At 42.8% G+C, this 16,298-nt stretch overlaps 1 protein-coding gene across 7 annotated transcripts in view; it reads left to right on the top strand.

The window, feature by feature from the left end:
* Positions 1-9,977, top strand: part of LOC101316208 (diacylglycerol O-acyltransferase 2) — a 364,872-nt gene extending 354,895 nt beyond the window's left edge. For 5 of the 7 annotated variants that reach the window (XM_073808431.1, XM_073808432.1, XM_073808429.1 and 2 more), the window contains one exon: positions 6,459-8,349. In XM_073808431.1, the coding sequence (XP_073664532.1) occupies positions 6,459-7,161 (703 nt within the window). In that variant the 3' untranslated portion in view covers positions 7,162-8,349. Of the gene's footprint in view, positions 1-1,454; positions 2,000-6,458; positions 8,350-8,375 lie in introns of those variants that run through there. The other 2 variants (XM_073808430.1, XM_073808434.1) reach the window with 2 other exon arrangements.
* The last annotated feature ends 6,321 nt before the right edge of the window (positions 9,978-16,298 follow it).

Below are 16,298 nucleotides of genomic sequence, written 5' to 3'. Positions count from 1 at the left end.
TGGTTTCCCCTCTCCCAGTCCCTTTTCTGTAAAAAGAAGCTATAGCTTCGGGAAGTAAAACCAACAGAAAAGGAAGATGGGGAGAGAGTGGTGGGGCAAGGATAGTGGAGTGGAATGAACTGGTTCTGCTGTCTCCCGGGTTGGGCTGGCTTCATGGCGAGGTATTCGTATAATGGTTATAGAAGTGCTGAACAGGGTCCTCCTCTTTTAGGTTGGGGAAGCAGAGAAATTCTCCCTCTTATAAAAATTCCCTCTCCCTGAAGCTAAATTCATAAAGAAAAATGACACATCAGAGGTTTGGGGACAATTGGAATGTACCTCAAAGGATTCTGGGAAGCTCTTCTAGTCCCTCAGCATTTGGTAGATCGTGTAAATAGAGGCAGTTGAGCATTTCCACTTGATTCAAAGCCTTTCCCACCCCATGTCCTCAGGAAAAAGGAAAAAGCTGGAATGAAGTTTCACATTGGGCAGAATAAACCTTTTGATTTAGTACTTTCTCCCCCAAACTCTTTCACACTTGCCTTGACTCCTTATCTTCTGGCAGGCAGCTCCCTGATGGGCAGGAGTGGAGATGGCGGGGGAGGGGCGGGGAGGAGCTCTGAGTTTGTTCCTGCTATAAACATTATTCTGTATAGGAGGAAACAGTAGAAGGAATGAGATCTAGATTCTGGTCGTTCCTCTGCTACCTGTTCCCATGTGTTTCCGTCTAAGACCTTAATGTCTTTGAGCCTCAGTTACCTCTTCTGTAAAATGAGGCTAATACTTTTGGAATCCAGAGCCCACGGAAGCAAATAATAACGACAGCAACCACAATTACAGCTACTACTGCCATCGGTATATATGCCAGGCATTCTGCCAAGGATTTGAAGTGTGTTATTTTATTTAATCCTTACCAGAGTCCAATAATCTATTTTACAAAGAAGAAAACTAGAGCACAGAGAAGATAAGTGACTGCCTACAGTCATATAACTAGCAAGTGGTGAGTTCGACCTTAAGTTATAACTCCAAATAAACAGGATCACAGTTGCCGATCCAGAAGTTTGAGCATCCTTTCTCATCACCACCACCATCTCCAGGTATCTCCAGATATAGCTGAAGAGATAACAAAAGGTAACTGACTGCAGTAAATAAGGACAGAATGAAAAAGAAATTAATGACCTTAATTTAGAGAGATCAAGGAAGACTTGATCCAAAGAAGCCAAATTTAAACCCGACTGTCCTCCTTGACCTCTAAACTCCAAGCCACTTGCCTTCTCCCTCACCATGCTATTGTTGGGATCCTAGGATATCCTTTTTTACTTGTAGCAAAAAGGCTTATTATTAAGTAATTTAACAGTCCCCAATGTGGTTCAGTTATTCAATGACCTATGCCCTGTTTTACTAAACCGTGGCCTAGTAAATTTGTAATTACAATATCTTTGGGTTGTTTTTTAATAAATTCCTTTTAATTGCAGCATTAAACCCCAGATGTCATGTTTCCAGTTTGGACCTAAGCCAAGCTAGGAGAGGCATCCATTCAAGGCAAACAGCTAATGAGAAGAATGTGTGCAGTGAACTGGGGGACTCAGTCCCGTTGCTAAACCTCAGGCTCTTTGCCCCCATATCTAGTGCCTTAGAACATAGGGACCCTTGGCCGAAGTGGAGGATAAAGAAATGCTACTACATTTCCTGCTGCATCCACTCCTCCCCAGAACACTCAGGTTTACTCTGGTTGTCTCTAAGAGTAGAAATTCCCTGTAAGTTATTCATCACTATTTAAATACTGCACTAATTCCATTTGATAAGTAAATTGTTAATTGCCTTTAAAAATTGGTCTTAATAATTAGTAAATCTAGGCATTTCAACCTCTTCTTCCATCTAGATAAAATAATTATGAAGCCAGACTGTAATCAGACAGAAAGAATCTTGAAACATTCTGGGCATTCTTTTTTAATCTATCAATCAATCATTTGCCTTTTTAATTGCTACCTTTCTGGGGTTTTTTGGGGTTTGTTTTTGCGGTACACAGGCCTCTCACTGTTGTGGCCTCTCCCATTGCGGAGCACAGGCTCCGGACGCGCAGGCTCAGTGGCCATGGCTCACGGGCCTAGCCGCTCTGCGGCATGTGGGATCTTCCCAGACTGGGGCACGAACCCGTGTCCCCTGCATCGTCAGGCGGACTCTCAACCACTGCGCCAGCAGGGAAGCCCACTACCTTTCTCTTTTTAGGCAATAATAGAGGTATAATGTTCCTATTTTTCTTGTAAGAATTTAACTAATACCAAAACGTGTAATGAAGATTCCTTCTAGAAACCTTCTATTAAATATGAAAGTCAGAATTATTTTATTAAAAATCTATGCCTTGGGCTTCCCTGGTGGCGTAGTCATTGAGAGTTCGCCTGCTGAAGCAGGGGACACAGGTTCGTGGCCCTGTCCGGGAAGATCCCACATGCCGCGGAGCGGCTAGGCCCGTGAGCCATGGCCACTGAGCCTGCGCGTCCGGAGACTGTGCTCCGCAACGGGAGAGGCCACAACAGTGAGAGGTCCGCGTACTGCAAAAAACAAAACAAAACAACAAAAAGAACAAAACCAAAAAAAAATCTATGCATTATGTTTTTATACAGAAATACAATAGTTTGTTTTTTAATAGTAAAACTTCAGAAATATCTTAAATCCACAAAAATAAGAAAATGATTAAGTAAGTTATGATATTCCATTCAATGGAGTAGCCATTTAGAATTGTTTACCAAGAGGTTTGAATAACTTCCAACAACAGGATACAGAATTGTATATATATACTGCAAACACAGCTTTCATTTTGGTTTTTGTTTGTTTGGTTTTGTGTCTTTTTTAAATTAAACACACATACATAAAATCAAAGTCTGAAAGGAAAATATCCAAATAATGGTTATTTGATGGGTAATAGGCTTTTGAGTGATTTTTATTTTTTAATATGGTTTATATTTTTTAGTTTTCCAGGGAGTATAAATTATTATAATAATTAAAAATGCATGTGTGTTTGTATATATTTTAATGCAGTCATTCAACACTTGAGCTGTTTAGACCTCAGCTATCTTAAAAATTTGGAACATTGCTAAGATTCTGGAAGTAATAAAAAATTAATTCTGAGCAGCCAAAACTAATGTTACAAAACTCATATAATAAAGCATATTATGCCCAGGATATCTGCTGGTCCATCACTCAAATCCTGTTTACTCTTGCTTTGCACACAATTCTCAAGACATCTACTTTACAAGAACACAGCAAATTAGAAGCAAATGTCAAAAAAGGAGAAGCGCTCACAGGCGAGAGCGCTGACTTGGCCACACGTGACAGCCTGACAGTGAGAGAGGACACAGAAAAGCCTGAGTGCAGACTTAAGAACTCGGACTCAGATCCCCGATTCAGAAACACGCCCCTGAAAGACCCATAGTCTCTCTACTATGTCATAGTTAGTAAGACATGTTAATACTGATGGCCCAAAGTTATCAAGAAAATACATTTTTTAATTGGAAAATGAATAGATACATGTATATGTATAACTGAATCACTTTGCTGTACACCTGAAACTATCACAACATTGTTAACCAACTATACTTCAATATAAAATTAAAAAAAATTTTTTTTAATAAAAAAAGGGAAAATACCTTTCTTGTTCAACTTTTTTTAAGATTATAAGAAAGACTAGGGCTTCCCTGGTGGCGCAGTGGTTGAGAGTCCGCCTGCCGATGCAGGGAACACGGGTTCGTGCCCCGGTCCAGGAAGATCCCACATGCCGCGGAGCAGCTGGGCCCATGAGCCATGGCCGTTGAGCCTGTGCTCTGCAACGGGAGAGGCCACAACAGTGAGAGGCCCACATACTGCAAAAAAACAAAAACAAAAAAGATTATAAGAAAGACTAATAAAAATTTTTGAAAGGTTTCATGGCACATAGCTGCAAATGGGAAAAAAAGACAGTGTGTGACTGTAGGGTAAACGTTAGATATGTAGACTTCCTTATTTGTCTCCGTAATACCTCATCTTCTTACCGTTAAGAGGGAACGTTTTACTGTTTCTTAGGTTTTCTAAATTGTATTTGATACTGTCATTACCCGGGTTCTCATAAAAATCCAGGAAAACTGGGTAAGATCCCAGGATCAGGATGTCAGCAAATGCCAAAGTCTCCATCTCACAAAAGCCTTTGAATCCATGCATCGAAACAGGAGTAACGTCATCAGGGACCTACTGTTGATGCACAGGGAACTCTAATCAACATTCTGTAATAACCTATATGGGAAAAGAATCTGAAAAAGAATGGACATATGTATATGTACAGCTGAATCGCTTTGCTGTGCACCTGAAACTAACAACATTGTAAATCAACTATACTCCAATATAAAATTTTAAAAATTAAATTAAAAAAATAGGGGTAACACCCCAGACCCAGAGCTCAGCTATAGGTTGGGCGGGTTAAAGCTATAGGTTGGGTGGCAGCAGGGAGGGTGTCAAGTCATTCACCCTTCGTAGCCGTAAGTGGTTAAGCACCTGGCCTGTGGTTCCGTGCCAGCAATAGCACCTTCAGCGTTCCGGGCGGGTTTACCTGGCGCTTCCCACCCCTCATGGGCTGTGGTGGCAGCTGAAAGCGTGGCCTGTCTGCCCAGAATAGGCTGTCTGTGGGTGGTGCTGATGCTGTTTTGGTTTGATTACCTAGGGCCCCTGCAGAATCATGTAGAGAGGGACACTTGTCAGCAAGTAGCAGTGAAAACAAGAAGACTGGCCAAAATGTGCAGCTTACCCCATTACTGTGAGTTTTGACAACATATTAACTGAAAACCCAGATTAAGGCCAACAAGTTTTGCTCTGCTTAGTTTTTCTTGAGAACTAAAAACAGTAATTTACTAGTCTACTTGCCTGGTTCTGTGTGTGCCCCAGTGAGCACCCCTAATTAGGAAATCGCTCTTGGCACCAACACTCATAGCCAAGCAAGGGAGCCTGATGGGCACATGGATTAGAAGAAGCCTTTTGGTTGCCTTTCCTCAAGAAGCTTGACGAACCTTTGCTTAGACCACAGGGATAGTCGAGCATCAAGAGAGATCTGAGAGGAGAGGGGGCAGGAGCTGGCTTAAGGGTTTGGGGCTGTAGACACAGGTAGAAGGAACCCGAGATCCTTTCTTCTTTCTCAGTGCACTTACCATGACTGTAATTTGAAAATGTATTATTTCAGTAATTGTGGATGTCTTTCTACTGCAAGATTGGAAGCTCCTCAGAGGCAGGGCCAGCATGTCTCACATCTGTTTCCCCTCCTCAAGGCCTGGCACATGTAGCAGCTATTTGTTGGATAGCTATAGTTTTAAGTCTAACCTCTGCTCCTGCCTGGTACTTGTTTTTGCAAGCCACTTCTCTGTGTGTGTTTCCTCATCTGAAGAACACCAGTCAGATGGATCTTGTGTTTGCACCTCCCTCTGTCTCTGGACCCAGTTTGTTCATATAGTTGTATTGAAGCTGACTAGCGTCAGCCAAGTATGATGTCTAGAACTGTGATTAGTACTCCAGAGGCGGCTTCACTAGCGTAGCTTACAAACTGACTATCATTTCCAGAGTCTGGGTACTCTATTTCCATTAACTAATTATTATTTATTATTTCAGACTTAAGAGTAATAACGTATACCCTGCTTTCTTGATGGGGTTTCTGTGAGGACCAAGTGAAATGATGTATATGAAATAACTTCAGAAACTATAATGCTTTGGGTAGCCAAACAGGGATTATTATTGCTGGCCCAAAAGTATCCTCCTGAGAAGTAAATCAAGTTTGAAGGAAGGTACTGAAGACCAAGTATTGTAAAGTGTGTGTGACTAGCGTTATAAAGGAGAGGTCATTTCCCAAGTTAATTTTTCGTTGAACACACATACACACACACACACATCTCCTTGGTCCTCTCTCTGCCACTTATCTCATGCAAGGCAGTTAGCATTTGGGTATTGGAAAAGCTATTGATCATTGAGCTATGAGTCATGGGTTTTAGTCCAGCCTCACCCCTGCCTCGTTGAGGTTATTGTGGGCAAGTCATTGAAGTTCTCTGTCAAATGAGGATACCTGCTTTATGAAGGTAAAATAAGACTTGAATATTAAAAACAAGAATAAGATATTGGTAGCCCTTCAGACATAAGAAGTTGATCACATCCTCATATATTTTTCTTTCCAGATCCAGTCCCTCCAGTTGCCTCGACCCCTCCCCATATGACATTGTCTCTACCCCCCGCCCTACCCTCTGCATATATTTCCGTATATCTTGTATCCTTCTTAAAGGAAGCTCCCAATGCTGAACTCAGAATACTTTATGTTGCATTTTGTATTTGGACACTAAAATTAATACTAAGGTTGAGTATTATCAATTTGTATTATCTCAAACCTAAATATGTTATTTCCTATCTCTGGATCCAGAAGGTTTAAGCTGAGTTCTGAAGTTGAAAGTAACTTCTCATTTTTGTTTGTCTTCTAGCGACAGACATCACACCTCCAGTGCAATCCCTGTTCCAAAGAGACAAAGCTCCGTATTTGGGGGTGTAGATGTAGGCTTCTCTGGGGGGATGCCTTCACCAGACAAAGGACACCGGAAACGGGCCAGCTCAGAGAATGAGAGACTCCAGTACAAAACCCCTCCCCCCAGTTACAGCTCAGCATTAGCCCAGCCTGTGACCACCGTCCCCTCCACGGGAGAATCTGAGAGAAAGACAACATCTCTGTCTTCCTCCTTGGACACCTCCTTGGACTTCTCCAAAGAAAACAAGAAAAAAGGGGTAGATCTGAGTGACAGCTTCAGTGGAGGCCATGGGAGTGTGAACACTAGCCAGGAACAGGGACAAGCCCTCCCGGGGCCTCCAGCCACAGTCAACGGCACCCTCCTGCCCAGCGAGCAGGCCGGCTCCTCCAGCGCCCAGCTTCCAGGGGGGTTCCACCCGGTCTCCGAAGCCGAGCTCTGCTGTACCGTGGAGCAAGCAGAAGAGATCATCGGCATGGAAGCCACAGGCTTCACCTCAGGCGATCAGCTGGAAGCATTTAACTGCATCCCTGTGGACAGTGCCGTGGCAGTGGAGTGTGACGAACAAGTTCTGGGAGAATTTGAAGAGTTCTCCCGAAGGATCTATGCACTGAACGAAAATGTATCCAGCTTCCGCCGGCCACGCAGGAGTTCTGATAAGTGAAGCGAGCGGACAGACGGTAGGACCAGGATAGAGTCACTGCTTGAAATGAGGATAAAGCTGCACTGGTTACCCTTTGTAATAATTATGACACAAAATGAATATTAATGGAGGATATTCCTCAGAAAAATAGACTTTGTGAATCAAGGAGGGACTCAGGATCATTGTGTATCAGTGGGCCAAAGTTAGACTTTGCTTTCAAGATTTGCTTTTCAGGCCTGACAGTTATTTTAAGGCAGAAGTCTAGCTCTAGTCACCTTATAGGCATTTGACTGCTTTTTTATTTACACTTCTGTGTTATCCTCAGAGGGAAGATGATAATATATAAATAATATAATGAATTTATCTTTAGTTTCTTATAAGCATTTGCCCTCACCATAGTTTATGAAACTTTGGGAAAATTGAATATTCAGTAAAAGGTCTCCAACATCCACTGAAGGATCTTTGGCCGTCCATTAAGTTGATGAGTTAGAAGCACAATGGCCTCCTTATACCCAGGCCCACCTGCCCCTGCCCCCAGACTTCACAGTCAACCTAGCTGTCACCCCGTCTGCACAGTAGATACCTTGTGCATCCTGACGACTGAGGACATCACATTTGCTGGTTCTTTAATGAAGTTGCCATTACCTTCCACCTCTTCCAGTCAGCCATACCCTTGCTGCAGCCCTCAGATTATAGGGAAGACCTCACCTCTGGTGGATCCCAGGGGATCCTCAAGGACCCCTGAGGTTACTATAGTCAGATGGCATCCAGTTCCCTCTGGGGGCCACAGTTATGTGGGCAGAGGCTGTTGTCAAAAGCTGGGTGTGCTTTCTGGCAACACACTCACCATACAGAAATCCCTATATGTAAACCCCATGTTAATTTATTAAATTTCAGTTGGAAAGGAAGGCATTGTATATGATAAAATATGTGTAGAGTCAGGCTGTCCAGTGTGCAGACTGCAAGGCAGTTGAGGTAGTTAGATTAAGAGACTAGATGAGGCATAAAATACTATCGGTATGTGTGCAATTGCATAAATATTAAATTATGTTTTTGAAGTACATTTTCATTCCTGGAGCTCAGATATCATTTGCTATTGCTATATACTTTATATACCCAAGGACATCGCCTCAGGGTTGCAAGCTCTTTAAGGAAATTTTATGCTTATATCCGTGTATTGTATAAAGAATAAAAATTGAGTTTACTTCACTCAACCTGATTTTTTCTTTCCCCAGCTTTGAAATTCCTCTTGAACCTACATCTCCGTATGTTACATCGTGACAGCACTAGCCTGAACAAAACCTGTGGCTGTATCTAAGCTAAGCTAATGCCGTTGACTTCATTTGAGTTCACATATTGTGTGTAGCAACACACCGTCACAGGCGTACTCTGCAGTAGCTCATCTGTCCTCCATAATGACTTAACTCACAGGTTTCATAACCATTTTCATATTTTGTCCAAGCATTCCTGGGCTCAATTATAAACACAGCTACACTGGTAAATGGAATAGTTCATGTTGTTATTTTTCAGGTAAAGAACTCACAAGATCATTGTATGACAGACAGACCCAACCTGCAAGCAATTAAAAGTTTTAACTTGATCTGAAGAAATCCATCTTACTCCTCTAAACAGGTGGAACTACTCCAAACCTGGAGCGGAAGCCATCTGTAGAGTCATGGCTTCTTTGCAGAGTACTGTCATTCATTTTGGAGTCAGTACGGGTGGAGCTAGACATGATCTTGGATGTACATCAGACTGGGCTGTGGGGTCCTCCAGTGAAGTAACATCTACCCCCCACCAAGCCCAAAAAAAAGAGGTTTTGAAGGACTATATTAGTATTGAACCATGGAAGGTGAATCACATGTGACGTGTGATTCTTCAGATATGGGAGAGACCTTTAAACTTCATGCGAAACTCAAAGACAAGGTGCATTCAATGCAGGTCCTCCAGCCCGGCTTCTGGCATCACCAAGCAGAGGGACCACGTACAGGAGCACCCATAGTTACAGTGTCATCTCAGATTCCACACAGCCAGATAGAGCCTGCAGCTCCGGGGTTCCACCTGTCAGTCTCCCATTTGTGGACTCCCTGATTCTGGGCTTCACAGCTTTTGACCCACACAGCAGGGAACCCCACCATTGAATGTGATCTGGTAGGCCAGAACTGATCAGTAGTTACCTGCACATTTGCCTAATCCACACCGTGTCCAGTGATGTTGTGCCCCAAAACACCACTTAGGTTTCGGTTTATTTAGTTTAGGTTTTGAGTTTTCACTGAGTTTGTTTGATGTCTGCAGTTTCTGCCAAACTTGGGTAGATCCTACAGCATTACATTCTCCGGGAATAACTCTGACATTTCCCAAAGCTGCAGAATTCATTTTGCCTCTGTTTAAAGTGGCCAAGGCCAAATATGGGATGAGGTATTATCTCCTACTAATCTTTGTAATTTTTGCTTTGAGAATGTAAGTTGAAATGAAAACTCAGTCCTATCCATTTCTGAACTGCTAAGAGCCCTTTCAATTTTCATGTAGCTGAGACACTTTTACAGCCGGCAAATGTTATCAGATGAATATTTGCTTGTGTTTTCTCTCTCCACTTCCCCTTACCCATTTTAAAAATTCCAGAGATTTTTTTCCCCCCCAGAATATTAGTTTTGGAAGATTGTATCCAGCTTTATTTTTTTAGCAGTTCTAATAGTGCCCATTTATCCTGACCTAACCAGTTATTTAAATAATTTTTTAAACCACCACCAATAATAAATGGCATGTGAAACTGATCTGTTGGTAATTGGAAGAAAACTCAGCATCTGTATTTATAAAATAAAATTGATTAGTATTTATTTTGAGAGTAAAAGTGTATGTTACTTCCCTGCTATGTTTGAGTCCTGTCGTCTTCACTGTTTTGAATTTCATACTAAAGCTGAGTTAACTATGAAAACCTCATTCTTAAACAGTCAGCCAGCCATTCCGCATTTACTGAGCTAGCTCTCTCCCTCTTTGCAAGGGACTGGACTAAACAAGGTTATACAAAGATTAATAAGCCTTGACCTCTGCCACATTCTCCAGTTGTGGGGGGAAGGGTGGCATAAGTATATTAACAATTAAGTATAATTCAGTGTGATAAATTCTATGATGGAGAAATGTATAGCCATGCTACAGAATTCAGAGAAAGCTGTTCTGCCTCAAGGATCAGGAAAGGGTCGTGGAGGTAATACAGATGAAAGATGTATAAGATTTCACATTACAGATGGAGGGAACGGCATGGGCAAAGCCCAGAGGCAAGGCAGGGCCGCATGCGTGTTCGCAAAATTGCAAGGAGTTTGCTGTACTTGGGCCCTGAATGGATGTGAAGAAAGGTGAGAGGAGAAATTGAATTGCAGACCCATGGGGAAGGACTTAAAATGCCAGGGGAAGAGATTTGGATGCATGCAGTGGGCGACCGATCGGTACCCTTTCCAGACTTGAAAGCAGAAGAGTAACTTGGTTAGATGTGAGTTACAACTAGCAGCCACGCTGAGGCTGGACTCTAGTGATGCTCTTCTTAATCTTCTTCTGTACTATTTTGTTTAGGAAAAAAAAGTCTCTCTGAAAAAGAGGTTCATCCTTATGTCCTTAATGGTTTCAGGGTAAATACTGAATAATGAACTGGGTTTTTACCGTGTGATACAAAGGGCAGTCAGCATCTATTCTTTAGAAGCTAGATTCCGAATGCCCCAATTCAGCCACTTTGAAGTTATGACCCTGCTCAAATCATGAAACCCTTAATGACGCCTCACTTCTTAATCTGTAAAGAATTGGAGAGAACTCTGCCCTTGCCATTATGTTTGTATGGGGCCTGCACCATCAGTGTTGGTTCCCTTTTGTCCTGTGGAAGGCTGCCTGCTGCCTAGTGACAAAAAGGATGCCTGAGACTTGCTAGAACCATTTCTTGTTCTAGCACTTGGGCACGGCCACTTAACCCCTCCGAATCTGGCTCCTAATCTGTCACATAGGGATGATACCTCACACCGATCAGAATGGCCATCAAAAAGTCTACAAACAATAAATGCTGGAAAGTGGAGAAAAGGGAACCCTCCTACACTGTTGGTGGGAATGTAAATTGGTACAGCCATTATGGAGAACACTATAGAGGCTCCTTAAAAAACTAAAAATAGAACTACCATATGGTCCAGCAATCCCACTCCTGGGTATATATCTGGAGAAAACCATAATTCAAAAAGATCCATGCACCCCGATATTCATAGCAGCACTATTTACAATAGCCAAGACATGGAAGCAACCTAAACGTCCATTGACAGATGAATGGATAAAGTAGATGTGGTACTTATATACAATGGAATATTAGCCATAAAAAAAGAATGAAATAATGCCATATGTGGCAACATAGATGGACCTAGAGATTATCGTACTAAGTAACGTAAGACAAAGACAAATATCATGATATCGCTCACAGGTGGAATCTAAAAACTGATACAAATGAAGTTATTTACAAAACAGTCACAGATGCAGAAAACAAACTTATGGTTATGGAGGGAAAAGTGGGAGGGATAAATTGGGAGATTGGGATTGACGTATACACACTACTATCTCTACTCAATACTCTGTAGTGACCTATATGGGAAAAGAATCTAAAAAAGAGTAGATGTATGTATGTATTTGTATAACTGATTCACTTTACAGCAGAAACTTAACAAACACAACATTGTAAATCAACTGTACTCCAATAAATTAAAAAAAAATTAAAAAGTAGGGGTGATACCCACATCTCTCCCCACCCCACCCCAGCCCCGCCCTGGGGTCAGATAGAGTGTAAGAAGTGATGAGTATTTTTATGAAACACTTAATGATCTTTACAAAGCACCACGCTCGTTGGGAGGAGTTAGTCATTCAACAAGGATTTCTTGCATTGTATACATCAGGCTTTGAAACGGAGGTCTCCATTCGGTACACATTGAGAATGTGTCAGGGCTGAAACTGCTCTTTTGAAAAACAACTCTAAACAAATGTAAAGTGTTTCGAGGTCTTTTGGTGGGTGGCATGGACAGTGTTGAGACGTGGTCCATAAGCCTAATTAGCTTAATTTTTATGGGTTGTTTTTTTTTTTAACGCCTGGCAGATGAGTTTATTTAGGCCACCTCATCCATACATATTCTCTCACATAGCTTCTGGCTGCCTTGCTGAACGCTGAACTAGTGCCCAGAGCTCTTAATTTTGCTCAAAATAGATAGAGGCTTTCTTTTTTTTTTCCCTCTTGGCGCATCTAACCATGGTTTTGTAGGTAGACAGCTCAGCCTTGTGGATTTTAAATGAATAAAGAAATACATGTCTATAAAATAATTCCACACTTTTTTAGAGACTGGCGATGTCAGCAATCCAGAAAAAGCATGGTCATGAATCTCGATAAAAATGAAAAAGACAGCCAGTTGGAGAAATAGCTATAGTCAGCCAAGCCCAAGCCCAGAACTACAAGGGGGAGAGTGGCAGGCTCAGATCCTTTTGGCTCTGTACAGAACACAAGTCTAATGAACTTCCTTTCTCTCAGTCCCCATTAAAAGTACAAGCAGCAAATTAGAAAGGAAGCAAGGTTGGGAGTAGACAGAAATAGTGGATAACCTGACTCGAAGAAGCAGATACAAACAGGCAGGAAGGAAGCAGTCTGGGCATGTTGAGTGAGAAGCCCTCGGCCGGCCCCGGAGAGCAGCCAGTCAGAGGGATTCAGATCCCAGCCCCACCGCTCACTGGCTGTGCGGCCCAGGCAAGGCGATTGACTTCGAGCGCACATGCTCCTCTGAAAAGTGGTAAGCCCCTTGCTCAGCTTTTCCCTTGCGCCTGGACAGAGACTCCTCTTGCCCTAGGAGCAAATTAGTATTCATTCTTCAAAACCCATCTCAGCTCGCCTTGGGGTCCAGAGCATGGCAGGAAAGGAGAAGACCCCCATCTGTCACTCTCTACCTGTTGTGAATAACTTGGGGCTAAATCATTTCACACAGCCTGCTTCTAGTCAGGGTTTTATATGTAGCAAAACAGCTACTACCCTGCCATCTACTCAAGATCCTCGACGCAGTGGTTGTAAAATATATCACAAAAATTAACAAAACAGCTAGCTTAAAATAACTCAGCTTAAATGATTTTACTGTTTCTAAATAGCCCTCAGTCATCAGAAAAAGGATAAATTCATTTTAGTTTGATAGGAAAATGCGTAAAATATTTTAAGGGAGTATATTATTCAAAATGGTTAAAATAAATTGATACCTTAAGGGATAAACTTGTTCTCTCAAAAATTTACTTGCAAGAAAGTTTTAAATTCACTTATTCCTCAAAGAAACCAGAATCCCTGTGTCTTGCTCTTTGAGTTTTGCTGTGTTGTGAGGAGACCCCCAGGCTACTTTACATGCAGATCGTCTGTGAGCTTTCACTCATGCAAGGTGAGGTCGGTCTCCAAGCTTGCTGGCCATGGGGCCAGGCCCTTTGCTCCCAGAAACCTGCCAGTTGCCTTGACTTCTCTGCCCAGGGCACAGGCCAGGGCAGAAAGGGCGACCTTGGGGGGACCAGGGGAAGGCAGGCACTTAATTGGCCTTTGGAAGGAGACGCCTGAGGTTTAGGGGCGAGAACTGGTGGCTGCGCAGGGCTTGGCCATGGCTGGGGTTGCCGCCTGGATTGCAGTCACCTCCTCCCTGGCTCCCTTCAGCCACCTTCTTGCCCTCCAACCCATTCTGCATACTGCAAACCCAGTGACCTATCCTACACACAGCTCTAACCCTCTAGGAACTGTTAAACAAAGGGAAAAAAATCAGACACACACTAGTTAACCAAATTGTTGATGAGGGGAAGTTTCTCTTACAGAAATATTCCAAGTAAAATAAAATTCAGGAGGGATAATAGAATTAGACTGTCACCACTTTGCCATTCTAATGAATCTAGTGCATCTAAGACAATGATCATCAGTGGCTGCTAATATCACAAAAAGAGAGAAAACCAGACACTTTATGCCTCCTGATGAAAGAACACACCACCAATGAAGAATTCTTGGCAAAAGTTTGACCCGAAGTATGATCAACCCTCTATCTGTGGTGTCCAGTACAGTAGCTGCTGACCATGTATAGCTATTTAGTTGAAAAGTGGCTCATTCAAATTGAGATGCGCTAAGAGTGTGAAGTACACACTGAATTTCAGAGACTTGGTACAAAAAGAGAATGTAAATTTATATTAAGAATTTTTGTATTGCTCACATGTTGGAATAATACTTTGGATATATGAAATTAAGTAAAATATAATTAATTTCATCAGTTTCTTTTACTTCTTAAGATGTGACTACTAGAAAATTTTAAATTGCATGTGTGACTTGCATTTGTGGCTCACGCTATATTACTATTGGTCAGAACAGCTCTGGATCTAACTACTAGGAAAATCAGAGGGCAAGTGAGCATGTTAACACCTGGAACATGCAATCAGCAAAATCTAGACAGTGGGAAACTATAGGACAAAGAACTTGGTTTCCTCAATAAGTATATTGCAAGAAAAAACTAAAGAAGGAAGGGAGAACCTGTTAAGAAGAGACATAAGATTTCCCTGGTGGCCCAGTGGGTAAAACTCCGCACTTCCAGTGCAGGGGGCCCGGGTTTGATCCCTGGTCGGGGAACTAGATCCCGCATGCACGCCACAACTGAGTCTGCACACCGCAACTAAGAAGATCCCGCGTGCCACAACTAAGACGCAGCGCCTAACTAAATTTTTTTTTAAAAAAGAGATGCAATAGTCATCAATCAATCCCATTATGGACCTTGTTTGGTTCATGTAAATCAAACAACCTTAAAATAAAGGCATAATCAAAATGTAAACACTGACTATTTGATTGTATTAACGATTTTTTTTAGATCTGATAATAGTAAAAAATAGTGTAACAGTTTTTTGAAAAGTCTGTATCTCTTAGAGGTGCATATGAAACATTTACAGATGAAGAGCATTTGTCTGGGATTGGGATGGGGTATGCAGTGGGGTATAGATGAAACAAGATTGGCCATAGGTGATGGGTGATAGGTAACTGGAGGTCACCCTGTTGCCTCTAGCCCACACCCTACCCTCCAGCCAGGTGGATGCTTGTCATTCCCAGAATGCCCCTGCTCCCGCATGCCCCAGGGCCATTGCCCCCATAACAAACGGCAAACCAAACCACAGTTCCTCCTATAAGCCAGAGTTCAGCCATTCTCCTTTCCTCTTTGAAGTCCTCCCTGCCATCTTCCCCAGTCTCCACCCCCACCTCCACCCTGAAACAGGTAGGCCTCCCTCCTTTGGGATCCTCCCACCACCTGTGTGTGCTCCCACAGCGGCCCTTACATTTTCTCTAAGTGTCTGTTTCCCTGTCTGTCACCTTCAGCAGGCTGTGAGCTCCCAGAGGGCGGGCACCCTGTTGTAAGGCGCAACTAGTGCTCAGGAAAGATTGCTAGACCAGTGTGCTGAGTGCCCGTTTTACAAATGAAGCAGTTGAGGCCCAGAGAAGTCAGTGTCATAGCCAAGTTCCCAGAGCTAAAACTTAACAAGAGCTAGGACTTGAAACCAGAAGCTTCGAGTCGTTTCTCTACTTTCCAGCTGAGCTGCAGGCCACAGTTCCCTGCATGCATTCATTCATTTAGCATTGATTGGGCGCCCCCTATTGACTGGCCCTGGTGGAACAAATCATGGGGCAGTGCTATGAAGGAAAACCACAGGCGACAAACCATGGGAATCTGACATGGGGGAGCCACTTCGCCCTGGGATCTCAGGCAAGCCTCCTTGGGGAAGTGAGATTTAAACAGATTTGAAGCTATAGAGAGCCCATTCCAGGCCAAGGGGACCGCATATGCAAAGTTTTGGAGTAGAGAGTGATGAGCCATGAGGCTGGACAGTGGCAAACTGGGTCCACAGACAACACCTCCACCCCTACCAGGGTTGTTTTCTGTCAATTATATTTTGCACTGTAGTGTTGATGATTTTTTTTTAAAAAATATAAGTACATCCTGACCACTCTGGCTGGCCCCCTTAGGACTCGGCTTCAGTGTTGGCCCCTGCATCTGTGTCACCAACCCACTGGCACAAGGAATTCTATTGTGGATGGAAGTTTTTGATGTACGGTCACAGCCCAGATGTACAGAAATGTAACTTTATTTCCCCATAACAGTCTTCAT

The sequence above is a fragment of the Tursiops truncatus genome, chromosome 8 (assembly GCF_011762595.2).
Source record: "Tursiops truncatus isolate mTurTru1 chromosome 8, mTurTru1.mat.Y, whole genome shotgun sequence".
Classification (NCBI taxonomy): Eukaryota; Metazoa; Chordata; class Mammalia; order Artiodactyla; family Delphinidae; genus Tursiops; species Tursiops truncatus.
The sequence above is the reverse complement of the archived record's forward strand: the minus strand, read 5'-3'. Positions and strand labels throughout refer to the sequence as shown.